This window comes from Lissotriton helveticus, chromosome 3_1 (assembly GCF_964261635.1).
Source record: "Lissotriton helveticus chromosome 3_1, aLisHel1.1, whole genome shotgun sequence".
In the NCBI taxonomy this organism is placed as follows: Eukaryota; Metazoa; Chordata; class Amphibia; order Caudata; family Salamandridae; genus Lissotriton; species Lissotriton helveticus.
Genome location: NC_136061.1, coordinates 1,035,891,294 through 1,035,918,602, shown reverse-complemented (window position 1 = coordinate 1,035,918,602; position 27,309 = coordinate 1,035,891,294). Strand labels below are relative to the sequence as shown.

At 44.6% G+C, this 27,309-nt stretch overlaps 1 protein-coding gene across 3 annotated transcripts in view; it reads left to right on the top strand.

Annotated features, from left to right (window-relative positions):
* The window catches only part of HAT1 (histone acetyltransferase 1), a 326,654-nt gene extending 308,974 nt beyond the window's left edge, over nt 1–17,680 (top strand). For all 3 annotated transcript variants that reach the window (XM_078681568.1, XM_078681567.1, XM_078681566.1), the window contains exon 11: nt 17,399–17,680. In XM_078681568.1, coding sequence (XP_078537694.1) covers nt 17,399–17,566 — 168 coding nt within the window. In that variant the 3' untranslated portion in view covers nt 17,567–17,680. The remainder of the gene's footprint in view (nt 1–17,398) is intronic.
* Nucleotides 17,681–27,309: the final 9,629 nt, after the last annotated feature.

Sequence of the window (27,309 nt, the reverse complement as noted above, 5' to 3'; positions counted from 1 at the left end):
AAACACTTTAACTACAATGACTCAGGTACCTACCATATTAAAACCCACATCGATTGCACTACAACTTATGTGATATACGCTATACTATGCAAATGTGGTAAAGTTTATATTGGTAGCACCATTAGACGACTAAAAGATCGAGTTAGTGAACATTTTAGGGGCTTGAAAAATAGGGACAGCAGAGTCCCTATAGCTGCCCATGCCATGGACTGCCCGTTCCAAACAGAACACCTAACTATGTCTTTTCATGGTATAGAGACGATGCCCACTGATGTAAGGGGTGGAAACCGTGAACTCAAGCTCAGGCAACAAGAAGCACGTTGGATAATGCGGGTTCATGCGGTGGAACGGGGTCTGAATTTTGAGGATGAATTACAGTTCTTTTTGGTGTAATTCTTTGTACTAACTGAAATTTTGAATCGCCTTCAGAAACCTATACATCTAACCATGGATTATTGGACGAACTATGAAAAAGGATGATGTGTGTAGTGTGTATTTCTCATGGGCAAGTATATGGAACAATATACCCCTTTGGGACTCCTTTATGATTATATTCTTTTATATTTTGTAAATCATGTTTAATATTTGCATATGTATAACAAATCTTGCACAACAGATATATGAATGTTATCACTGTACATAATTGAAAATTATGGATTCTTCGTTTTACCTTCCGTCTTTTCTAGTGGGAGAAATTTAAAAGTTTGTATGTCTCCACAGATTATTGGTTTTTTCACTTTTGGTGTATATTTATTTTCCTCCTCTTCCTTTTGACATTGTAGTGTTTTTTGTCTGGCTCAAACACTTGGTCTTATCTGTGCTTTATAGACGGATTACCGTTAGGATGATAGAAAGTATAATTTACAATTTGCACGAACAACGGTGCGGTTTTTGGTAAGCCTTTAGCTCCTCTTACTCAATTTCCCAACCCCTTGCACTTTTTTCTGGGCATTACAAGATGTCGGATGTCTGGAGTTAGATTCCGCTCTGATATTGCAAAACGTTTAAATGGTTCTAATACTTGGGTTGATTTATGCTGGGGTGACGGACCAGTCTTATAACAATAGAATTTATAACTATTTACTGCACAACTTACGGCGCCTTTTGAGATAACTTTCAACTTTCCTTATTGAAATTTCCAATGCATTGCGTGTTAATTTGGGGCATTACAAGATGTCGGTGGTTTGTAGCTAGACACCGTTTAGTCCTACCTTTAGGTCTAATGTCGCGTGTTTTGGGCGTTTTATACAGCTTCTACAACATGGCGCGGTAGCTGCACGCCGGTTTACATTGGGGAACTTGACCCTGTGGATCTCTGTACTCGGAGGTACGTGGGGCCGCTTTACAACTGAATTTTAAATTTTAAATTACTTGCGCTAAAACAGTAATTTGGCAATTGCAATTAATACACAAATTTGGCTAACGACCCTATGATATGGGTATACATAACTTTTTCCTCCTGGGTTTTGGCCAGTCTCTAGAGTTATTTACCGTTTAAGGAACGCTGTCGTCTTATATTTTGTTGGGTAACTAACTGTGCATATGATGGTTTTACAATTGCTTCGGAAGCATTATTTTGCCGACGTGTAGCTTTGAGGGGGAACTATTTAACCTAGCCTACGTTATATTTGACTTCTAGGTAACCTTCCTAGCGGGAAAATATTGAGCTACTTAGTCCCTGGATATTTGGGACAAGAACTGCCCGTTTTTGTTTGTGTTTGGACGGATAGAACACCTTTGATATTGACCAATACGCCATATGTTGCATGTCTAAGTAAGTGCAGCATTTTATTTATATATATGATCTATTGGTGTTTATCGAATTGCCTTTTTTCGTGCCTCTTTGAGATTGGAAGGGTCATCCATTATGCTTTTGTATGTAGTTTTGTTGCAGATTGTGAATTGGGAGTTATTTTCTCTGGATTTCTACATTACAGCTTCATGAAATTCTCCAGGGTGAGCCCATCATTTTTAGTCAGTTCACTTTTACTTTATTTTATTTTACACGGGGTGTGGTGACTATCCCTGGCCCTCTGAACAATCTCTGGTTATAACACGTTATGAAAATCTATGTGAAACACGATTCCTTATTCATAACAACATCACGTGTGTCACCTGTCACGCAATGGTCTTGTCACTCACGGTGTCTGGTTTTGACTTTTTATATCTGACGCGCTATCTGTCCTTGCACAGACGGTTTTTCCTTTCTCTTGGTCTATTTATCTTTCTCCTTTCGGGAACTTTTGAAATGGGTCTAACTGAACTTTGAAGTAGTTTTTGCATAAAAATTTTCACCTGCCTGGAAGGCTTGTCAATGAAGTGTTCTCAAAATGACTTTGAGAGACTTTTTGTGAACTTTGTAACCCTTGTGGTGTATTAAATAATGGAGTTTTCTCAAGACTACTTGGAGATACTCTTAGTGAAATTTGTGTGTGGTGTAACCTTATAAATAATTTGTATTTTAGGGTTTGAACGAATGCCACTTTGCTTACTTAATGTGAATAGCAAGTGTTTTTTTGATTCTTGACAACCTCTCTTGAGTGGAATGTAATTATGTATATTTATTATGATATTTACAGCCCTGACGAAGTCATTTGGTTTGAATGACCTTGACGAAACACGTGTTGGCAGCGGTTGTTTGTGTACGTGTGAAGATTGGATTAAACTCTACTAAAAGATCAAAGAAGAATAAAACGGAAAAACTCACAAAAATTGGGACTTGATATCTTGATTGAACTACTTTTCCTTAGCTCAGGATCTAATGTTCATGGTTTAAATTGTACAAAAGTGGCCCCTTGGAGTCACACTTTGTCTGATCCTGGTTGGGTGACCAGTATCTGATCCTTTTTGAGCTTACCAAATAGTGTTTTGCATTAATAATTTTTTCTTTCCAGCGCAAACTTTCCCCACTCACCCGTTCTCCTTTGTGTTGAGGAGAAAATCAGGCACACCAAAGCCGCCTTTCGCGAATGGAAGCGTTAGGGTCTGTAGATCAATCCGAGCCTGTTTGCCCGCCCATATCAATGTCCGCACCATGGATTTTATACGGCGGAAGATCTCACGTGTCGGTGTTATCGGAACGTTGTTAAACAGGTACAAGAGCTTGGGCAACACGTTCATCTTTACAATTGCGATTCTGTCGGCCAATGATAGTGGCAAACGAATCCAACGTTGTATCTTATCTTCAAGCTTAGAGAGTGCCACCCCGTAATTGGCCCGTAGGACCTCCTCCGGATCCCTGTGGAACATGACCCCTAAGTATCGGATCGGGTCCCTCTGCCAGTCCAATGGAAAATCCACGTCGAAGGGCATGGTGGCGTCGGTCAGAGGTATTATGGATGACTTGGACCAGTTAATCGCCAGCCCTGAATGTCCGCCGAAGCGGATGTATTCTCTGAGCAGTGGGTTCAGATGGGTTTCAGGGTCGCGGACGTATAAAAGCATATCGTCCGCGTAGAGTGATATGTGAAGAGGCCTGGCTGCAAACTGCAGCGCCGACTCTTTGTAGTTCTGCCGAATTATACACGCCAGGGGCTCTAGAGCCAGTGCGAATAACAAAGGGGAGAGTGGGCAACCTTGTCTGGTACCACGCTCAATGTCAAACGGATCCGATATGTAGCCATTTATCCGAACCCTAGCGCGCGGTTCTGTGTAGAGCAAAGTGACCCACTGTACAAACCGTTTAGGGAAACCCATCCGGTGTAGGACAATGATCATATATCGCCACTCAATGGAATCGAACGCCTTCGCGGCGTCGAGCATGACCGCAGCCGCTTTAATCGATGGTTGGAGATAGTGTGCAAGAGCGAACAAGGATCTAGTATTGTGTGACGTGGATCTGGTGGGTACAAAGCCCGCCTGATCCGGAAGGACCAGACTAGTCATCAACGGAGACAGGCGACAAGCTATCAGCTTAGCCAGGATTTTCGAGTCTACATTGATCAGGGAGAGCGGTCTGTAGGAGTCACAGTCCTCCGGATCTTTGGACGGCTTCAGGAGCGCAATGATCATGGCTTCTCGCAGAGTGGGGGGGAGCAACGAATCCTCGAAGGCAGCGCCGTACATGGCTACCAAATAGGGTGCGAGAATATCCACAAAGTGTTTGTAGAATTCAGAGGTGTACCCGTCAGGGCCGGGCGACTTGCCATTCGGAAGCGAGGCGATCACTTCCTTCACCTCCTCAACTGTGATAGGCCTGGCCAAGTATTCCCTTTGTGCATCCGATAGCCAGCCAATCGCTACATTGCGCAAATAGTCATATGTGTCCTCCGCTGGGGCAGTGGGTTGCGACCTGTACAGCGTGCCAAAGGTGTCAACAAAACATTTCAAGACGTCGTCAGAGTTCGTTTGTGGTATACCCTCTTTAGAGTGAACCTTAAGTATCGCTTTTTGTCCCCGTCCCTCACAGATTTTACGCGCCAGCACCCCCCCTGGCCTACCTCCCTCCCCGAAAGCTCTGGCCACTTGCGGGCGATCTAAGTACTTTATTTCGGACTCCAAAAAGTCTGCATGCTCCGTATGTAGTGCACGCAAGCCTTGTAAGTGTGAAACATCCTGCGTGGTCTCGTACAACAGTTCCAAGTCCCTCATGTTCTTCTCACAACGACTAATTTGGCCCCTGATGTCCCTGAGTATCCCCACGGTGGTGCTTAGGCAGACTCCCCTGATCGTAGCTTTGAACGCCTCCCAGAGAAGGCACGGGTCATCCGTCGATTGCGCATTATCATCAAAGTAGTCTTTGATAGCTTTCGTTATTGTGTCAACATAGACTGTGTCCGATAGGGCACGGGCATTGAATCTCCACTGGAATGGGGGAGGTGAGTATCGGGGCAATTCAACCCGCAGTAGTACAGGATTGTGGTCTGATAGTGTTCGGGGTAGCACCTGCAATTTACGAACCCAAAGCGCCATGTCTCTAGAGCCTAGCCAGTAGTCCAGCCTGGACCAACTATTGTGTGATGATGTGATGTGAGTAGCGCCCGGCATATCAGTGTGCTGTAACCTCCATAGATCTGCTAAGGCCAGATCATTCATCATGTGACCCACCATTTGTCTTGATTGCTTGTGTTGTTCTAGCGATTGGGAGGAGCGGTCCAGTCCATCCTGCAACGTGACGTTCCAATCCCCCCCACATAGTATGTGTGCGCTAGCATGTGTTTGCAAGTGTCCCCATATTTCCCGGAAAAATTCGGGAGCATCAGTATTTGGCCCATAGACGTTCAGGAGCGTCAGTTTTTGGCCTCTCAGTGTGCCTGTCACCAATACATATCTGCCATCCGGATCACAAAGAACATGTCGCTCCTCAAAGTGTACCCCTTTCTTGATCAAAATAATCACCCCGCGTGAGTATGAAGAATACGAGGCTTTATACACTGATTCGGCCCATCTCCCCCCCAATTGTGCATGAGTGTGTGGTGCAAGGTGTGTTTCCTGTATGAACGCCACATCCACGTTCCATCTGTTAAGACTAGCAAAAACCTGCCTGGCCTTTTGGGGCCTAGAGAACCCCCTGATATTCCATGTAAGAACGTTCAAGCCCAATCTACCCTCCTTCCCAGAACCCATGGATATCTGCAAACATAACAAACACCATCTCTACATACGTCCCTCCCTCAGGTGGTATCCACCCTCCAGTAATGTAAAGAACGATCACTTCAATGATAGCATAGTATAATGAGGAATACAACAAGCAGTACATATACCAGGTTGTCGGTCTTAGTAAACTGGCAAACATACCCCCACCCTGAACCCCTCCCACTCCAGCAACCCCAACCTGCCGAAGCCATGTCCCCTCAGAGCACATTTCCCACAACCATAGAACCATCAAAACATTGCCCATAATTAGAACACTTCGTGGGTAATACCCTTATGGAGGTCCACTAGGAGCACAACTCTACACCCGGTGGTCGGGTTCCGGCGATACTGCAAGCAACTGGATATATTCCTTTTTCAAACTTAGTGTTGGATGTTATTGTTTATTCGAAAGAATGATACTGTAGTATAAAGAGTGCAGGAGGCTTTAACACACACATGAATGCCACCCTTTGCCCTTTCCCTTGGTTGACTTGAGATAATTATCTTGAAAAAAATTAACCCACCTAAGTCTATATTCTCCAATGCTCAGGTTTCTTGCAGGCAGCAGATATCCTGTAGCTTCATGTATGCTACCCAATCCTGATCTTGCAGCTCCTTGCTTAGACCTGCAATGTTCCAGCTTATCTGCATCTGATTGACAGCTGGTTTGAGGGATCACTGTATTCCCTTTAAATAACTGCATGTTTGCCCATCAGTGCCAGTGGGATCCCAACCAAGATAGGGTTACACGTAGGGGGGATTCGGGCTGGCTTCTGGCTGTCCACCTGGTTGGAATTGTGAATTCCCTGCTATGGCTCGGTTTGTTGCTACATGGAACTTTAGGTTCCTAAGATCTGTTTTCAATGGGAACGGAAAGGATAAGAGGGGTGCACATGCTCTGTTTAGAATTGGATTGAAATCTACCTTCTCTTTAAAATGTGGGTTATGATCCCTTTCAGGGCTCTCCTCAAACATGGGAGGGTATGGCTTAACAGACTGCTTCTAAACTATTACACCCCAGGTTGCCTAATCTTTCTCATGCTTGGTTATATGTTTGCTGCCGCATAATTACTGCAGAGCGTTAGCATCTGCTCTCTCCCCAGCAAGACCCCTCGCAGGATTAATCTTATGCCTATCAGATCATTAGAAGTTGGTAATGCATTGGGCAGTTTGAGAATTGTTCCCATGTTTAGCATATCATGACTCCCTCTTGAGTGATACACTGGGGTGAAGACTAAAGCCACACTACCTCTAGGACTTTAATTAATCTGGGTAGGGCATCTGAACTGTCTATAGGGGTGCAATATTTAAGGCCCAAATAGTGGGCGAGCCAGACCCTGACTCGCAACATGTGGCACAGCATCTGCTTGCATAGCATCCTTAGTACAATTTGAAATGTTGTTATTGTTAGGTAACCACTTGAAGCCACTGCTTGAATCTCCTAAGTCCATGGAACTGGTAGGGACAATGTGAAGGAGGAGGTCTATATCTTCTTCCTCTTCCGCCTTTTGTATCTTTGATAGATTTTGGTATCGTATATGAACTGTTTTGTGGTGCACTAAGTTGAAATTGAGATTTAGCATGGCCACAGAGGCCTGCACTAACATGACTCCCTCGCCGCCTGTCATCCGGTGATGGTTGGTTGATTGCACATCATCCTGTTTCGCCACTCTATCCATGGGCCCGCTTCTTGCAGCTCCTGTTGTCCTCATTGGTAGAGGCCGATCTGGCCCTTCCATGGGAGCGTGTTCCAGCAGTATTCCACCCAGGGCTCTCACCTAGAGCCCTTGTGGGGCTGCCTTAGTAAGCTGGTAGCGATACACCTGGGGATAGAATCCAGGCTTGCTTTTAGTGAGGTCAAACCTTGTGGCACCTGGGTTCATACAGCTTTATCAGCAATGCAACCGGTAAGCAGAGCTATCTTGCCTTCATTACTCTTCGGGTTAGTTGCCTGGTTAGGTCACTGGCCAGTGGGGAATCTATTGATGTGTGTGTATCTTGCACGGTTTGCCACATAGAGGCTGGAGTAGATAGAGGGCAAGTGCCGAAGGGATAGATTACTAGGCTACGGAATCTGCAAACTGTTTAATGGGGTTTTGAGTATGTTGACCTTTTTCCCCTCCAGAGCCTCAGCAGAAGAGATCAATGTAGGCTTCCGTGCACTTGAAGATTGTTCAGGGGGCTTTGGGGTGTGGCGTACCAGTGAGGGAGATTCCGGGGGTCCAGGGGCACTGGTGGCCTTCCCACATGCTTCTTTCACTACCTGTTTACCCACTTTTTTCCAGTCTGTTGAATTTTTAGTTTGGTCTTATTGGGGATAGGAATCTCCTAATCTGCCTGTTTTAGGATGTGTGTGCCCTAGGAGCAGTCCTTTTAACTGTTCTCAACTTGGTCTTTTCATAGTTTCATTTGCAGCCATCATTACCAGCATTGTTCTTTGTGAGAGACTGGCCCACTAGCTCGCTTGTGGGCATCTCCCTGGCCTTCCTTGAGAGCTAAGACTTGCAGTCCTCTATGATTGACCCTAAGGTTTGTGGAATCTCACGCACCTTATTCAGTATGGGAGAACAGGGAAACACCTCCCCTGGCATAGCTGGCTATGCAAGTTTACTCTTCACAGCTTCCTCAATGCCAGCCATTCTTTGGTCAATTCTGGTTTTTGCGTTCACGGTGCTTGGGGCTTCCATTAGTATCTGGATTTGCTCTTCTGTTTTCAATTACTGTGAGGTCAGTGCAATAGCTATTGAATCTAGTACGCTGCACATGGCCTTCATGAAACTTGGAATAGGTTGGGCAGGTGGTGTCCATATTTCTTCGATCGCCCTTGGCTGGTAAGGTTGGAATCTACAAGGAGGTATTCTCCTACATGGCTATTTGTCTGATGACCCCCTTTTGGCTGTACATCTGCGTTGTCATTACATCTCATATTGATACCGTCCTGCACCTCATCCGGCGTATGCCTTCCCGTGCATCTGGTTGTATCCAGTTAAAGATCGGCTACTTAAGGTAGCTTCGGAGCTGCTGTTATTAAATCCTGTTCAGTTAATTTCCGGACTACGCCGTTGGAAGCCATCAGTTTAGGCTGCTTAGATACAGCGGTCAAGCCAGGTAGACCAGATCACTGTGGAGGCTGCTGTTGTACCAGTGGGGACGTTACAGCAGCAGGAGAAATACGAGCAAATCTTTCTCCGAAAGGGACCCAAAATGATTTATGGTGTTAGCCATTAAATGCTTGATTTTTTGGGGGGGGTCTGGTCCTAGTTTATTTTCTACGGTACACTTGGCTGCACCTCGCATAGTGCACTTCATAATACTGGCATATGATTCGTCTGTTACAATTTGGCCACAGTGCCTATAATAAGGTTAAGGCCACCTGGGCAGACTCCTCCACCAAATTCATCATCAATTAATATTTCTGCATCCTATTCGCCTCCCACATTCATCTTTACTTTGGTAGCCCCTACTTTAGCCCTTGTCTCACACATAATGCGATTTCTGCTGTGCACTGTGCTCTGCTGTAGGATTGCAATGAGTCTCTTCAGTGAGTGCCACCTCACCTTCCCTGGTACTTTGTGTCGAATGATTTCAGGGGAGTGGCACAAGCAGACTAGAAACCCCCACCCAAAGCTTCTGCTGGAATTTGCGGATTTGGCGTGTAAACACTCGGAGTAGCTGCTAATGGGCCTGGTGGGCCTAACAATGCTTTTGCAGCTGCAGCAAGGAGTGGAAGTGAGCTGAGTTGAGGCTGTAGGTTTGCAGACTGGGACTATTTATGACCGGCAGTAGGATGCATAAATGCTAGCGCTGTCATCTGAAGGCTGATGGCTCCCAATAGCCCAAGTCTCATCATAGCTAGGCTGGGAGCGAACTGTCAGACAAGCAACAACAAGCTGAGGTGTGCTCCCAGCGCGCAAGCCCCACCAACCTAATGCCTCTGCGCCTGGACCCCATTTCTGTAGGAATACTTTGATCTGCCCCTCATGTAAGTTTGCAAGTTGCATAGGATTGTTCCTGCGATTAAGTAAGAGTTAATTCAATGTGTTTAACTGGGGTTTTGAATGTTCCAGACTTGTAGGTTGTTTTAAGGCTGCTTTTACACCTTTTAAAGCTAGTCATTTTTTAAGAGGCGGGTTTGTGTGAGATGAATTTTCTTGAAAAGATAATAAATTGGAACTTTTCCTCTATGCATCAGTGACCCTTTCCTTCTAATGTCAGGGTTACATTCACTTACCTTAATGAAGTTAAAAGTTTCTTCTTAAAACCCGTACATAACATTAGGGCCCGCCCGCATAAATCAGCAAAGTGGTACAATCAAGATTGCAGGGTAGCAAGATTTAAACTAGGAGCTGCAATCAAAAGTAATAATTTGAGTGAGATCCGATCTGCCAGGAAGCACTATAAAAACTGCATCGCTAGGGCTAAAAGAGAATGGGACGAAGACCACTGGCAGAAACTGAAATGTGCTAGTGAATGCAAACACTCTAGACTATTTTGGCATATTGTCAAATGGGGCCACGACAGATCTCCAGAAACTCCCAATAATAATGTCTCCCACGATGCATGGGTTAAATTTTTCAGCGAGCAGTACTCCTCCAGGGATCAGCTTGATAATAGCGCTAGCCCAACTTATCTGTTTGCAGATGAAGACATTTTTGTGCAGAGCGAAGTCCTGACTGCCCTGAAATCTGTGCACAGTGGCCGAGCTCCGGGTATTGACGGAGTCCCGGCGGACGTCTTTCTAAATGACACCGACAGGTGGAGTAAGTACATCTGCCTTCTACTAAATCATATTGCTAGGGGCGCTGAAATCCCGGTATCCTGGCGGGGTGCTGTTATTATCCCAAGTATATAAAAAGGGAGATCGCGCCCAACCTTGCAATTACCGCCCAATCAGCTTAATTGACACGGTTCAAAAAGTTGTAGGACGTGTAATCATTAACAACTTGCTTGATTGGGCAGAGGAGCAGAATGTTTTATCTCTTTTTCAGGCTGGGTTTCGCAGAGCAACCAGCACTGTGGACCAGGTCTTCCGTTTTCAATTGATACAGTGGAGGACAGTGGTTCTGGGTGGATGCAGTCTCTATGCAGCTTTCGTTGACCTAAGGGCTGCATTCAACCTGGTGCCGAGGGCAAAATTGTGGGAGGTGCTGGCTGCCCTGGGGGTCCCGATGACCATTTTAACTTTGATCATGAGACTCCATGAGGGTACTTATGCCAAAATTCAATGGGGTGGTTATGGCAATGATACCATTGATTTTCCTGTCGAGCGTGGGGTACGACAGGGCTGTTCAATGGCACCGACATTGTTTACACTTTTTATTAATGGAATTGTTCCCCGCATGCAAGCCGAGCCAGTAGATGCTCCCTCACTTGCAGGTGTAAAAGTTCCTATTTTAATGTTCGCAGACGACACCTTAATTTTATCAAAATCCCCCAGCGGTCTGCAAAAGGCATTGGTAATTTTTGACAAATTTTGTAGTGACCACGGCTTGGAGGTAAACGCAGCCAAAACAAAACTCATGGTATTTAATCCTCCTAAAAATTTTAAATCTAAAATATCCATGAGTGGGCGTTGCCTCGATGTAGTAAATTCTTTTACTTACCTGGGGGTCCACATTTCAAATGATAATAGATGGAACCATCATTTAAACATTGCAGTATTAAGACACAAACAACTGGCTGGTACCATCATTAAGGAGCATAGCAAATCTTTGACCAAACCAATTAAACCCCCCCTGATCATATATGAAGCTAAGGCAATAGGGTCAGCATTGTATGGGGCAGAGATGTGGGGGCAAGAAAATCTCCAGGAGTTACAGACATCAGAGAATAACTTCCTCCGGAAATTAACTGGAACCCCACAGAGTAGCCGCATTTTGCCTCTCAGATATGACCTTGGCAGGAAGGAAATCTCGGCAATGTGCAAACTCCGTCCGATATTATATTGGCGTAGAATCTGGACCACCCCTGAGTTGTCGCAATATGCAGCAGGGTTTGCTGATGTCATCAAAGCAGACCGATTCCATAAAATCAGATGGTTTAGATCATTAAAAACAGCATTAAGTGAACTAGGGTTAACCGAATTGTGGTCCGATCCAACTGGGTCATCCTTCCCATCCAAGTTGTTCATAAAAAATCTTTTTTGGGAACAGGTTGAAAACAGGAGCTTCCTTAGTAACAATAATGGGTCTATGACGACTGCTTTCCTTGAAGCTAAACTGTTTCCCATGTTTGAAATGTATTGGGATCTTATAACTAAACCCATGGACAGGAAACTGTTTTTTCAAATGAGGGCTGGCTCTCTACCTCTGAGTAACTTAACATCAAAATGGAGAAATGGAGGTCCAGCTATCTGCCCAATTTGTGGGGAAGGAGAGGAAACGTTGGGTCACTTCTTGTTTGCCTGTAATGCATATTCTGCTCCCAGACGTGTTTGGTTGGCTCCAATGTGTAGAAACCTGGGCACTAAAAGCAGTATGGTAGCTCTACGCATTGTTAATTCTACCTCCTTAAATTGGATTATCATAGCGACTGCTAAGTACCTGGGGTGGGCGTGGGTAATTAGGCAGAGATTGCTAGCAGGGTGACTACTCTCTGCTTAGTTGAACAGAGACTGCTAGATCATCTATTCTCTGTTCCCATGCGAGGTGTTATCTGATGAACGTATATTTTTTTAATTGATTTTTTATTATACGAACTTTGCACCTTTGTCTGTAAATAACAGGATGAAATGTAATTTAAACCGTCTTTTTAACGTGTATCGTGCTTAAGTCATATTTGACTTTGTAATTTAATAGTATTTTATTATGTGTTTGTTCGTCTGCTTTTATGAGTAATACTCGAATAAAGCACTTTTGAATTGAACTTCAAATAAACTCAAAAGGTGAAGGATTCAGGCCATGAGACAGTTTTCTCCTTGTACCAAAAACTCTGCTTAAACAATATCTGATTAAGGGCCTAGAAAGTGCCACCAAGCTTCCAGGGAGCTGAATGGCCTTTGTTAAAAAAAAAACTCCTTCAGCTCTGAAGAATTAAACCTGCATTCTGTGCGTAGGTGTCCCAAGCCATCAACCTACTAGCATGTTTTTAATTTTGGGCACTTGTTGCGAAACTCCCACCCTGTGCATGGATCAGAGGACTCGGTTTCACTTTGTTGCAGTGACACTGAAGACTTGCACTGGGGAATAGAGCCTAGCTTCTCCTGTGTGCACTTTCTGTAGTAGTTCTTCCTACAGTAGTAACAGTTTAATTGCTCTCAGCAGTCTCTTAGTAGCAGCTAACTCGTCAGCACTCTGTTCTATATTCTCCCATGGCACTGTTATATTCTATGGTTCATAGTATTTAGAATGTAGATGCTCTGTTATTTCCTTGCACTCTTTGATATTGGAATGTTTGGGGGAAGATTCTAGGATTGGGATTCTAGGCTTGGCAGTTGCGCTTTGCTTCTGACTAGAGGCTGGAGTGTAGGACTGTTGCAGTGAAGATTTTACAATAAAAGAAGACTTCAACTGCCAACCTGTCTTCCTTGTTTCATTAAAAAAAGTACCCTGCAACACACTGCGCCTCAAAGGGAATGTAGACTCCATTGGAGCCCTACATGATAGCTGGCTCAGATACAGCAGAACCCGTTCTAGCTCCCCTTTGATTTAATCACAGGTATTGCTTCTGTATAGTACTTCATTGTTAACTCAGGCTTCTTTTTGAGGCTGTATTCACACTGTTTCAAAAGTGTAGTCACCATGGACTGTCTAGAGGCTCCAACCCTCATTGTTTCTTACTCCTGCCAGGTGAGGTTATTGCATCTAAATTCCAAATAGGACCAGTTTGCTTGATGGCTAGCCAGGAGGTCTGGAATTCCTCTGGGACAGGCTTATGTTGGACTGGACAGTAAGGTTTCTGTGTGCCTTTCCTGCGACTCCTGAATGTCCTACAGAAGGTCCTTGGTAATTCAACATGTTCATAGCTTGAGATAACTTTGTCTCACCAAGTTTGTTTCTAGGACCTATTTCATCTTCTTCAGGAGGAACACATCTGTCTCCCCCATAGGGGATACCTTCCAATGGAATAGGGAGCGTTCTACATCCTGCTATAGCATTGCTCATCTGTATTGTTCCTTGAGAGTTTGTTTGATCACATTGGCCTTTCCACAGAAAACCTGGATATCCTGGCAGCTGTCAGGAGGTTGTACACTAGGCACAAATGGCTGAGGTTCTGCCATTCTGCCCAGACAGAAGTACAGTCCATTTACTTTCTTGCTGAATGTTATTACTTTATCACCTCTTGTAGCTGAATCCGATGTACAGGTGACATCTTCAAAACCTACCTAGAGGTAATATGGTCTTATTAGTATAGGCCTAGGTATTTAAAGGTTTAGGTTGCCATCACATTTTATGAGCCTTGATGCTCCGGTTTCGTCCAATTAGATGCCCAGGTTCCTGTTGAGACCTTAATCCGATTCTAGCAAACCTGGTGCATGACCATTTTCAGTTGTTGGCCTCTCTTGAATGTTATGTTGCATTTTATTTTAATTTATTTTTGGGGGGATAAGCAGTGGGGCCATTTTGTCAGTTTTGGCATAGCCATTTACAACACGTTTGTACACCCAAAAGGTGATTTGAAGCTGGCCAATGTGCTGATTGTTTTCTGTTGCCTAAGCGGAAGATAGTGTACTGATGAGACATCTTAAATATACAGAACCAACAAGAATGTTGAAAAACATTTCGAAGTCTACAGTTTTCATGATTTTCCTACTCTGGTACTAACTTAGGTTCCTGTGGCCAGAAATACTGATCACACAATTCCTGGTACAATCTATAACAGCCACTACACTACCATACGCTAGTAGGACACTCAGACAGTGCCTGTTCACTTCATGCCTAACTACCAACATGTATGCCTGTAATCTAGCAGCTACACCCAGCTATGTGGAGAAGTAGCTTTGTGTTGGTGTACATGTACGAACAGATGCCTGGAGATCTGATGAGCTGTGCCATGAAACAAACCTAGTGACTTAGAGAGCCCTCTGGCACACCACAGGTCACTGAGCAAAGCTCAAAAGAGAATAAAAGGGAAGCATACTGCCTTGGAGCAATTGTTCCAAGGGATTCAAACCATTTAAGTATGGTCCAAATACCTGGAAGTGTATTGTCTGCTTAGCGTGGCCACTGTCTCAAATGCCACAGTGAACGGGAGAACATGACACTGTCAACATCGGACACGATTCTGAAGATGTTTTCTGATAGCCCAGATCTGGTGCATTAGTTCCCATGTTGGATGGATACCATATCCCGAATCACCTTTACTGCAGCAGAGAGTGGGGAGACAGGCAGAAATTGTTCAGATTCCTTAGTCCCAATTAGTTTCTTCCAACTGTGTGTAAACCCTGGCACTTTCTGGACCTCACTGACTACAGCAGTGGCTAAAGAAGTATTGAGAATCTTATCCACGCAATTGTACCCTAAGATGCTGTGAAAACTGATCAAGTGTGCTATACTGCTATTTGTTCATTCAAAAATCAATAAAACTGTTTATCAAAAAAGAAGTATTGAGAATAGCAAATAAATATGGCACAGTGCACAGTATGATAAGCTGCATGGTCCTTACTGGAAAATGTTCTGCTGGGGGATCTAGAATTGAAGGCCCAGATGATAGGTCGAATTTGACCTATTTAGGTTTGCAAAAAAATAATGAAACAAGTGCAGAGATGTCAGGCCCAGAGAAGAACATGCTGCATAACGGATACTGTGCTTGATCATTTTGTAACAGCTGATTGCAGCAATCCTGCAGGGTAATTGGCCCACTTATTCTTTGACCACATTGCATTTGTGAACCTTGAAACAGTAATATAGCTGGCATGGAGTCCTTCAGTTTGGTGGGTAACTATCTAAATTGGTAGCGATAGAGCAAACAAAAGCCTCTGGCCTTGGAACTAAACAAAATCCACTACCAACAACTTCCAGAGGAAAGCCTGAGATGGACGCAAAAACTGAAAGGTCCATCTTTCTGGCCAATCAAGTTACTTGGTGGGCCAACGTATAGAACATGTACACACATTATTGAAGCACAAAAAAGTGTGTGACCAGCAGTATGAGTAAGTCTCATGATCAACTATGAAAAGTCTAGGTTTTAAACCCAGTGAAATTGTGTTCAGATGTCTTTCTATGGAGTGTGGAAGAAGGCAACTTCTGAGTATCTTAAGTACCTAATCTGTAGAGAAGCTTGAACCAGGCACACACTCCGCTATCAAATGGCAACTCTTAAGGGGTGAAGGACTGCAAAGCATGGGTACATTAACAGTTTGATAGTCAACTGCCCAGTGAGTGCCCGGAGGCATGGTAGGCTTGCTTCAGATCAGCCTGCACACGCTGCTGTAGTCCGATCGTGCAGCTGTTGCCATTAAATCGCCAGTGGGTGGGGAGGGGTAGTATGCAGACAAATGACAGTCTCTTCAAGATAAATCAATAAACAAAGCCATTCAAGAGAACAGGCCATGAACAAATTGCAAAAATGAACAAATCACTAAAGGCAAGTCTTCATTATACAGTAAGCTCAATTCAATCAAAGCAACTGAGGCAGTTTAAACTAAACCAAAGGCACAATAAAAGGGAATGAAACGAAGCCAGTCACCTTCAGGATCACTACCCTTTTAATACAAATTAAATGCAGACTATTACCATCCCTTAGCTTAATAGAAGTGCCACAGTCCTGTTACTTTCTTGTCCTTATGGTGGCATTTTACATTTGTTGTCGGGAAAAAAACACAAGTCTTTGGACTAATAGTACCAGGGATTGTTTTTTCCTCTTAAAGTTCTAAATCTGAATCTTCAAATCTTGTCAGCAAGTATCACTTTTATGCTGCGAGGAAGCGTTGAAAGTGCGCAGACATCGAAAACCACTTGTGATTGAGAGGAGGAAGCAGCATTTAGAGACCATAAAGAGGTTTTTGCAACATTTGAATTGTCTTTTTTGGTCATCTATAAAAATGAGTACAAGTAGTTTTGCTAAAGCTTTGCTGGCCAGTGACTATTCAAATTGAGGTTACTGTGATAGGGTGGGGGGTAGGATAATGTAAAGGAGACTTGCATAAACCCCGATTTTACTGTGATGAGTGCAGCCCTGTTTAAAAACTAACCGTAACAGCTCTACAGTAAAATCCGTGATCCACCATGGAACGTTTAAAAAATCAAAAGGTTTGAACTCTTGCTGCAGCCAAGTACGTTTTTGCGAAAAGAGAAAGCTGCTGCCGTTTGTGATACACGCTGTTCTAGAAATAAGCAGCTAAGTTAAACGTGCTGGCAATGGGGGATTTGTCTGTTATGTTATGTCTTTCTGCTGAGGCAGTTAAAACAAAATAGTCCTTCCCATTAGGAACGGGCTTTATATTGAGAAAATAGATATATGCTATGCAACTAGATAGAAAACATTTTCTAAATCAGCAATGCTAACTGCCGCTATTTTCCGAGCCCTTGTATGGTCACCAGTGGTCGAGTGATTAGATGTTGCCTTCTAGTTAAGGCAAAAGATATGGGCAGAGTTTTTAATTCGAAATTACCTTGCCACTGTTTAAGTCAAATCATTGCTTCCCGCCCACAAACTTGCCTGCACATGCACCTGTAAAACGTGTAACTCCGATTGCTTGGCTAATGTCAACCAGCTTTTTGTTCTACTGAACTGACCTTGTATGTTGGCCTGTTGTCAGCGCTTGTAAGCATCTGACCCACAGGAGTACACTCTTGTAATTACTGCATAGAAAACTGTATTTTTGATGCAGTATTATCAACGTTTGAGTGAAAGCTAAACTGCCTTTTTTTTTTTTTTTTTTTAGAAAAACCAAAGGGAGATGGCCAAGATGAAAAAGTGCCTCAAACCCGAAGAGTTGACGAACCAGATGAACCAAATAGACCTAAACCTACAACATAAACAGTTGGAAGAGAGCTACCAGCAGCTTGTCACAGATTACCGAAGCGTTCTAGAGCGCCTTGCACAAGCATAACCAGTCTAATTTTGTGTACAGATATTTGAAGATTTGCATATGTAATGTGTCTAAATTGTTAATTAAGATTTCATGTAAACTTGTATTCATATTAAAACATGATTTTTCTTTGTTGCCTCTCTATGCATCTGATTATTTTCTTAGTCTTAGAACAAATTGCCATGCTTTAATTCCTAAGACACTCTGCCATAACACTACAGAAACAAGTAATATTTCTGAGATGTTTATAATTTGTATGCAACAAATGAGAGGACTTTAGCAACGTTTGTTGGCTTCCAGTGCTGATTATTTTCTTAGTCTTAGATTAAATTGCCATGCTTTAATTCCTAAGGCATTCAACCACGACACCATGGAAATATGTAATATTTCAGGGATGTTTATAACAAAGGAGACCCGTGGGTGGCACAAGATCTCTTCCGTGCATGAGGAGAAGCTTGGCTGAGTTTGTTCACCACTGCTGAGAATGTGCAATGTCAGCACTTTTGCACATTGGAGTTTTCAAGGTGTCTTTTGCTCTGAGATGTGATCCGCCTTGAGTGGAATTTGTGACTGCTTACATGTGTTACTGTCGCTACCACTCCTGCCTCAAGTTCTCAAGAAGATCAGGGCCAACCAGGCCTAAGTGATCCTAGTGATTCTGGATTGGGCCCAGAGAGTCTGGTATCCATATGAGCATATGTCCTCTGATCAGGCTGCCCTTCCGGGAGGATCTCCTGTTGCATCAACAGGACAGAGTTCTGCATCCGGTCTATCACCTTCATTTTTGGACACTGAGCAGCGACAACTGAACACCTTCAATCTTCCCCCAGACATAGTTGATTTCATCTTGGCAGCCAGCCATCACTTGACACCAGTATATGCCTGTAGTTGGGACAAGTGTGAGGCTGGGTGCAACGCTCGCCAGATTGACCCCTTGTTCTGTCTCTTGCCTGGAAAGGCTGTGCTCTGAGCATGGTTAAGAGTTATCTTTCAGCCGTCTTGGCCTACTTATTGTTGCCTGATCAGCCCTGTTTGTTTAAATCGCCACTTGTGATGCGATTTTTGAAAGGGCTGCAATGTGTTTTCTATTCTCGTTTTTGTCATGCCTCAATGGGACCTTAATCTAGTCCTGACTCATCTGATTTTCCCTCGATTCAAGCTGCTTCACAGTTGTCTCCTATGCTCCTTACTATCAAGGCCATGTTTCTCATTGCCATCACTTCACCACAGAGTGTGAGTGAGCTTCAGGCTCTGTGTCAATCCCCCATAGACTTTCTTCTTCTCAGACAAGCTGGTTCAGTGGACAAGAGTATTCTTTCAGTCAAAAGTTGTGACGCCATTCCACATCTACCAAACCATCACTGTGCTGGCGTTTTATGCTCCGCCTCTCTGCTCTTAGGAAGGGGAAAGACTTAATCGATTAGATACTAAGAGAACCCCGAGCTTCTACAAAGGTTGCTCCAAAGACCACCGGGTACTGATCAGCTCTTTATGGTGTTCTCTGGAGCGAAGAAAGGCATGGTAGTGCAGAAGATACCATCTCCCGCTGCATAAAAATCTGATACGCACTGGATTAAAAGCAGTCTCTGGAAGGACTGCATGCTCATTCTACCAGGGTCAAAGCTGCTACCACTATGATAGCATGCTGAGTCCCTGTCCCAAACATATTCCAGGCGGCTACTTGGGCTTCCCTGTATATGTTCACGAAGCACTATTGTCTGGATAGTCAGGTTTGCCGAAAAGGGCATTTTGGTCCTTCAGTCTGGCAGGACTTTCTGGTTTAAGTCCATTCACAGACCTGCCTCCACATAGGTACTGCTTTGGCACCTATTCTAAAGTTGAGGAACCTGCAGCTGAAAATCTTTATCAGAATAACAAGTTAGTTACCTTCAGTTAATGCTCTTTCTGGTAGACACTCTAGCTATCAATCAATTAGATTCCAAGTATAGGAATCTACATTTGTCTACCGACTTGCATTTGGGGCTCAGCGTCTAAGCGCGAGGACAGTCTTATAAGAAACTGATGTCAGTGCGTTGGAGTGGTCGTGTCATGTCTGGACCGGAACAGGGTCAATGGTGCGCCGCAAGGTACAACCTTCCGGCACACAGAGGTACTGCTGAAAAATTTCCTGATCCGGTCTGATTGGTGAATATTCTAAATGCAGGTAATCTTCAGCTAGATAGAATCTCTACCAGAAAGAGAGCAACCAAAGGTAAGAAACTTGTTCATCCTCGCATTTCTTTTACTATCATTCTTTTTTTTTTTGTAAACAAATTTTATTCAGTTAATTCTCATCACATAAGTACCATAGCAAGGATGAAATAGTGCTCCCATGTTGGTAAAGCAATTATCGATAATGACGTTAATGCATGTACATTCTTATAAACATCATCATGTAGCGCGTCTCCGCTTCTTAAAGTGTTCCTGTGTACGTTCATCTTTATAACAGGCTCACGATAGAGTGGTCTAAATCTCTATCTTGGGTATCGATTTCATAGGCACCGACGCTAACCCTCACTTGCAGTCAATGAATTAACAATATGCCCCCTCCCTTACCTCCCTCCCCCCAACGCTACCCACCCCCTTCAACGCTACCCAACCCCCTCCCGCCGTCAGACATGTCACTCTATCATCTAGCTCTCAGTTTTGAGTAGTGTTTAACCTCGTAGGGCATCTCTTTTACTATCATTCAAGTGCTCCTACTTCTTTGCAATTCTTTTAGGCACTACTTCCTAGTTATAATTTATACCACTTTCCCAACCTATTTTTTTAACCACCTTGGCTACAGTTTAGTAACTAGTTTTCTCCCTCTTAGTAAGCAGATGACTTATCTCAGTGGGTGAAAGATGAGTAACTATAGAACCACCATTTTACTCAGAAAACCTCTGCTCACTAATGTTCGTACATCTACTATATTATTTTGCGAACACAATGGAATCTCTCAAACTGACATTGTGGATCTTACAGGGCAGAAGTAGTGTCTTTATTTCCACAATCAGAAATGTTTCCGTCTCTTGTGACTTGAGCTGGACACGATTATCAGTAACCAATGGATTAGGGTACACTTCCCTGCTGAATACCTCTTTTTAAAAATCAATCACAACCCTATTAGTAAGCCTTTGCCATGCATGTTACTTGATACCACTTGGAATGTTAGGGGAATTGCCTGACACAATAAAAAGGGCCAGAGATGTCAAATGGCACATTTTTCCCCCAAGAATGAGGTGGGCATTGTACAGGAGTGAACGGCCCTGGTATAACTTTCAACATCTTGTCACTATTAACCTCTTAGCAGTTCCTCACGAATCTATATGCCATTCTATCAAGCTCAGGCCACCAGAAGTGTTCTCTAATTCTCTTTTCATGGATGAAATTCCAGGATGGCCTTCTTGGACTACCTCTAAAATTCTTTGAAGCATCTTCCATGGGGGCACATATTTGCCATATTTGAATAAAAGCATTTGTACTACTTCTAATTCATTGGCAATATTCAAGAATGTTAACAGTTACTCTTGAACATTTTTTTTGTTGCCAAACCATCTACAATCCACATTTAATTTTACAATATGAAGAATTTTGTTCCTCTGCTACTTCCCATTCCGATACTACTTTAGAAAAAGGAGAAATTACTCCACTGAACGATAGCACCAGTTCTACTACTTTGTCACAATCGTGTTCCTCAATTGAAACATCCAACATTAATTTTGAGAGCTATTCAGTTTTTTCCCTGGACATATTCTACACCTCTAAATTCTCTTGTGATCTAGATGCTAGTCTAGCAATACGGGTAGTGGCATTTCTTCCACCTCCAGGTGACAAAATCCCCACAAGGTTTATACTCCGTGTGCAAAAGGAATCGAGTGCCCCATATATAAATCTGGAACTTTTCCACTGCCCTAACACACCAGCAATTCTCTCAATAACAGCATACCTTCTCTGTGATACTGAACCTTCTTGATGCAAATGCTACATTCCACTCCTCCCCCCCCCATTACGTGATAAACTAACACCCATTTCGACTAGCATCTAGTGCTATTAGTCACTGTTTACCCATATTGAAACATTTCAAAGTAGGAGCTTCAATAATATCTTTTTTGATTCAAACAAAAGCACTTTGTTGTGCTTCTGACAAAACAAAATCAACATTCTTGACATTTCTCAACCACATTCTCTTTGGTTCCATTTTTGTCTGCAACATTATGGACAAGCTTCCTGTAATATTCACATAGACCAGTGAATGAGAGCAGTTTCTCCTTGTTTTTAGGAGGTGGCACATTTTTAGGTTTCGCCTGGCGAAAGCTGCGCACCGCGCAGCTTTTCGGCGCAGGCGAAAGGAATCCGCCCTCTGTTCCATTGGCTAGCTCCATAAATGGAGGCTAGCCATTGGAACAGAGATCTGTCCGTCAATTGCGGAGCAGATTCGGGGGCGTTCCGGACTGTTAGACCTTGCATCTTTGGCGTTGTTTCCCCTATCTTTTTGCCTCTACCTCCTGTATTTTTGATGCTGTGCTGGATTTCGTTTTTGCTGGTTTAGATGCTTTGGACACTGCCACTGCTGATCAGTGCCAGAGTGTAAGTGCTCCCTATGTAAAGTGTTATTCTGATTGGATATACATGTTTGGCATATTTGTATCACCATGAAGTCCCTAGTAAAGTGCACTGGGTGTGCCAGGGCTGGTGATGACAAATGCTACTAGTGGGCCTGCAGCACTGATTGTGCCACCCACATGAGTAGCCCTAAAATGGTGTCTCAGGCCTGCCACTGCAGTGCCTATGGGCAGTTTAGAACTGCCATGTCCTCCTGGCCAGTGTCCCCACTGACCAGGCCTAACCCTTCCCTTTTCGTGCACATCAGCCACCCCTATGGAAGGCCCAAGGTACCCCCCTGGGCAGGGTGCAGTGTATGTGAAAGGTAGAGCATGTACTGGTGCAGGTAACATGTTCTGGCAGTGAATTACAGCCATTTTCGTTTTTCACTATTGTGAGGCTATCTTGCTCCATAGATTAACATGGGGGATGCTGGCTACAGTGGTTAACAGCATTTCTTCCCATAGGAACAAGATAGGACATAAGTATCTAGTATCCCTGAACTCAGAATTTAATAACACATCTTTTAGGAAAGGTTGATTTTAAATCCTGTGTTTGAGAACAGCACTTTTAGAAAGTTGCTGTTCTCTTGTCTGACCCTTCTGTGTGCCTGGGCCTGTTTGTGTATTGACTGTCTGGTTTGTGAGTGACAGGGGCTGGGGAATTCCCCAGCAGGATGGATGAGTCAGCACTAGGCTGAATGACTGCAGTTGCAACTGGAGTGGTGGGAGGAGTTAGCACCTGGGCTGAATAGGGCTGTGCCTGCCTTCCACAATGCTGGCTCCACCCCCCTGCTGGGCGGCTGAGGACCCTGCCCCTCACTCTGAAAGGAAAGATGCAGCCAGCAAAACAAAGTGATCAGGATCCACCCAGAACTGGTTCAGACCGGGCTCAGGGCCCACATGCACCAAGAGAACAAACACTTTAGGGGTATAAGTACAGGACCCCTGACAACAGAAAATTAGATCATCCTGGAAATCAAGAAGGAACCTCTGCCAAGGAGAAAGCTGAAACTGAAGAAGGAAGATTGTCCTGCTGTTGCTCTGCTGGACTGACCTGTTGCTTTGCTGCCAAGGAGAGGGGAAGGACTTTGCTGTGTGCTATGTGCTGTGTCCCCTGTCTTGAAGGAATCTCCAAGGGCCTGAGAAGAGCTGGCTCCCTGTTTTGAAGTCCCAGGAACAAAAGGACTTCACCCCCAGCTTCCCTGAACTCTGCTGAGAGAGTTCTGTCCCTCCTAGAGTGCTTGATCCAGTTGTGGGGCCTCTGGAGGTTGTACCTGTGCTGGGAAGCTTGAGACTAAAGCTTGAGAGACTTTTGAAACTGAAAAGTGTCGCATCGCTCGCTTGCGGAGCGCATCCCCGACAGTGCGAGAAGTTTCCCGCCGCTACGGAGGTTGAGATCGTCGCAGAGACGTCGCATCCTTCGTTTGCGGGACGCACCAGACCGGTGCGGGAGAATCGAACATCGCTGCGAGTATCGTCGCAGAGCCTGTCGTCGCTGGGTGAGAACGCCGCACCGCTTGCTTGCGGACCGCATCACGTCGCTGCAAGCATCGTTGCAGAATCATCGCATCGAGGAGCTGCGAGAGAGAGGATCACCGCTGGACCGCGCATCGTTGCCCCGGAGATCGTCGCAGCACCTACGAGATCGTCGCATTGTGCCTTTGCGAGAACAGACTTCCTACGGAACCTACGCACCGGAATCCATACAAGTGGCCTTCCTCCCCATACAGACCGGATTCGCCGCAACACGTCCGCTGCTGCAGCGGGGCTGTCGCATCGCCTCCCCAGGGTCTCAGGAGCAACGCATCGCTTGTTTTCCACCGCATCAGCTTCTGCTTTTGGAACTTTGTTGCAACTAAAGGTACTGTGAGTAAACGTGACGCAACTGTGAACTTTTCACGCATCTGTGGTTTATTTTACCGCAACTTGAATTTTAACGCAACCTTAAGAACTCTTTTTGAAACCATATTCTTGAACTGTGTATGTTGGATTTTTGTCGTTTTGGTCTTGTGTAGTTTAGATTAAAAATACATTTATTTTTCTAAACTGTTGTGGAGTCAGTTTGTGGTGTTTTCACTGTGTTACTGTGAGTGTTGGTACAAATACTTTACGCATTGCCTCTGGTTAGCCTAGACTGCTCGCGCCAAGCTACCTAGAGGGTGAGCGGGGGTTATCTCAGAGGGTTATCTCCTTGCCCTGACTAGAAGCAAGGGTCCCTATTTGGACAGTGGTACCTACCTCTGCCAACTAGAGACCCCCAGATCTAACACGGACATTTTTACTCATCCTGCCCCTTTTGTCACGTCAGTGCGGCGGTGGGCGGGGTTTAATTTTTTTGCTCGTCGAGGTTTCGTTTGGCCATTCTGCGGCCGACTGCCGCCGGAGGAAGTCCAGGTCCAGGTGAGTGCTTTAGTCGTTTCCCCCCCCCCCCCCTCCTCCCGCTGTCCGTGCATTTCCCGCCCCCCTCCCGCTGTCTGTGCCTTTCCCGCTCGTCTTTTACTCGTCTCGTCTTATGTTGCCTGCACAGCCCCCCCCCCTCTCGCTGTCCGTGTGCCCGCCCGGCCTCCCCCTCCCGCTGTCCGTGAGAATCTCTGGGTGCCAGTGTGTGTTTGGCCACGCGGAGCTTGTTATTTTATGCTTTAACGGGGAAAGCGGCAGTGTGTGCACGCGTGGCAACCTGTTGTATGCTTTCTGCATACCCCGTGAATAAATCACTATTGCAAATTCACTAGAGTTATATTTATTAAAATTGACACGCATTCGACTGTAGGCCTCAGCAAACAGCACATGCATTCAAGAGACAATCCTCTGCTATGTAACATGCATTCATACAGCTTTTGTAATGTAAGACGCACATTTTGAGGTGGATGGAGCACTTCACTGTGAATGTGGTTTTTCGTGTGTATTAAAGTGTGGTCAGTGAGGTGTGTGCTTGCCTAGTAATGTTTGTCTCACTGTTCTGGAAAGAACTGAAAACAAAATATATATATATAGCAATCTGCCGAAACGCGGCGGTCCGTTCTGGTATGGAGCATGACATTGTGTAATGCCTAATATATGTAGAGCATGAGGACAATGAAAACAAAAATAAAGAAGTGAAGATCTTACCCGAATAGGTGTTGTTGTCTGTTGGCCGTGTGCCGCTGCATGTGGGGCGCTTAACTGTATACCCTAGGGAATATATTTACATATATAGATCAGAAGTTTAAACCAGTAACTGGCATTTGCCCCATGAACTGCATTATAAGGAAGTTACACGTATTGCCCAGATATACAGGTACCAGGTGACTTCCTGTTCTTGGGGACTCCGTTTCCCAGACACTGTTTTTCGTAAATAACGCATTGGATTCTGGGATCACATTGGTTAATCAATTTAACGAAGACACAGATAGCAATGATTTGAAAAAGGGAAGGCCAGGACAGAACACGGTGTCCCTGAGCAAATTGGATCATCTGGTAAATTGACCCTATAATTTTCTGCTAATATAACCCACTCTGAGCCATGCTTTCCATCCTCAGAATCTCTACTTCATGAGAAGTGGGCCACGCCGCTGAGTAGGTTTGCCACTTGGCTTGCATTCTACCGGCACCACAATAAATTCAGGTCAGGGACCGGTGTCGGTAATCATTGAATAGCGTCAATGCATTGCTGGTATATCTTTGTCATTTTCCGTCTGGGATCACGCGCCCTGCTGCTGAGCCCCGGGCGGACCTGCTGCTGCAGCGGCTGCAGGCCATCACACCGCTTGCTGCTTTTTATATAATTATCGGGCAGGACAGTTACTTACGGTTGGGCACACTCTGCTGTCTGCGGAGAGTTGAGGCTGGTGAGCCTCACAGATAAAGCGAAGCGTACATCGCCTAACCCGGGTATTGGTCTTCTGATGGAAGCCGGTTAAGAGCAGAGCTAGTCTGAGGCAAGGAGTGCAAAGTCATTTCAAAACCACTGTGATGTTTCAAACATATCCGTAACACTCATGAAGGTCACCCGTTCTGTGTAAATTAACAAGCTTGCAATCGCTTTTCTTCCGGACATGTGATGCCAAGAGCTGCCCGAAGGGCATCATTTCATTAGTTAACATCTGAGCTGCACAGACATGTTGCCAAGAACAGCAGCCAGGATACATCAGTGTGCTTCCTATATAGGCTGACACGGGGAATTGCGCACTTGATCACACAGTGTGGCAAAAGCTCTCTTTACAGTGTCTGGACACTTTTTCCAGCCAGTCACTGTTTTGCTTCAAACTCCTCCTAAAATGTCAGTTTGTGGCTTGGCTCGCAGTGTTTGTCATTTCTGATGGTGGTGGGGAGTTACATTGAGGCATGTGAATATCTGATATGTGCACCTCCAGGCCCTAGCCCCCTTAGAGCACTGGGTCACTCCAACCTTCTGTGTTTTTCCCAGTGATTTATGCAGATTCTGTGACTTAGCAGAGAAAGCACACAGTCACTAAATCTCACAGTTTTGCTTTATTTTGAATTTACCCATGTGACATGTACATGTGATCGTCTCATTTTATTCACACTTTGTCCTTGCGTACTTATCCATTTGAGACAAGTCTGGGCTCATAATCCTACCAATTTCCACCTACGGAGTGCAGAGTGACTACGGAGTGCAGAGTGACTATGGAGTGCTAGGGACTGCAGAGATTAAGCTAATGGCAATGCCATTTATTTATCTGTTTTCAAAACCAACACATAAATACAAATTTTGTCATTTACAATGCCAATAGGTCTAACTTTTCCAAACCATTGCATTGTTAATGCTTGTTGTATCGCTTCAACCAGGGAAGGTTTGGGTACAATGCCATTGCCCGACAAACTATGTCCCAAGTACTCTACTTCCTGCAGAACAATTTACATTAATTAGTGAATGTTTTTTAGACACATGCACACCTCTTTTAGATGTTCCAGGTAATTCAAAACATGCTCCACGGATATATGCCAAAAATGTAGACAGACTAAGCCCGTACACACGTCGGGGACCCGGCAGGTGGTGCCTGCCTGATTTGGGTGGGGCCGCCTTCCCATTGATGAGGGGGACAGCTGCAGGCGTGGGGCGGCTGGCTGCCTGTGATGCACTGAAGCGGAGTGCAGTAAGAGCCTCCAGGACACGATAGCGGGGGTTCGCCCTGGAGCGTATATCCGGACCCGGTGGGATTCACACGGACACCT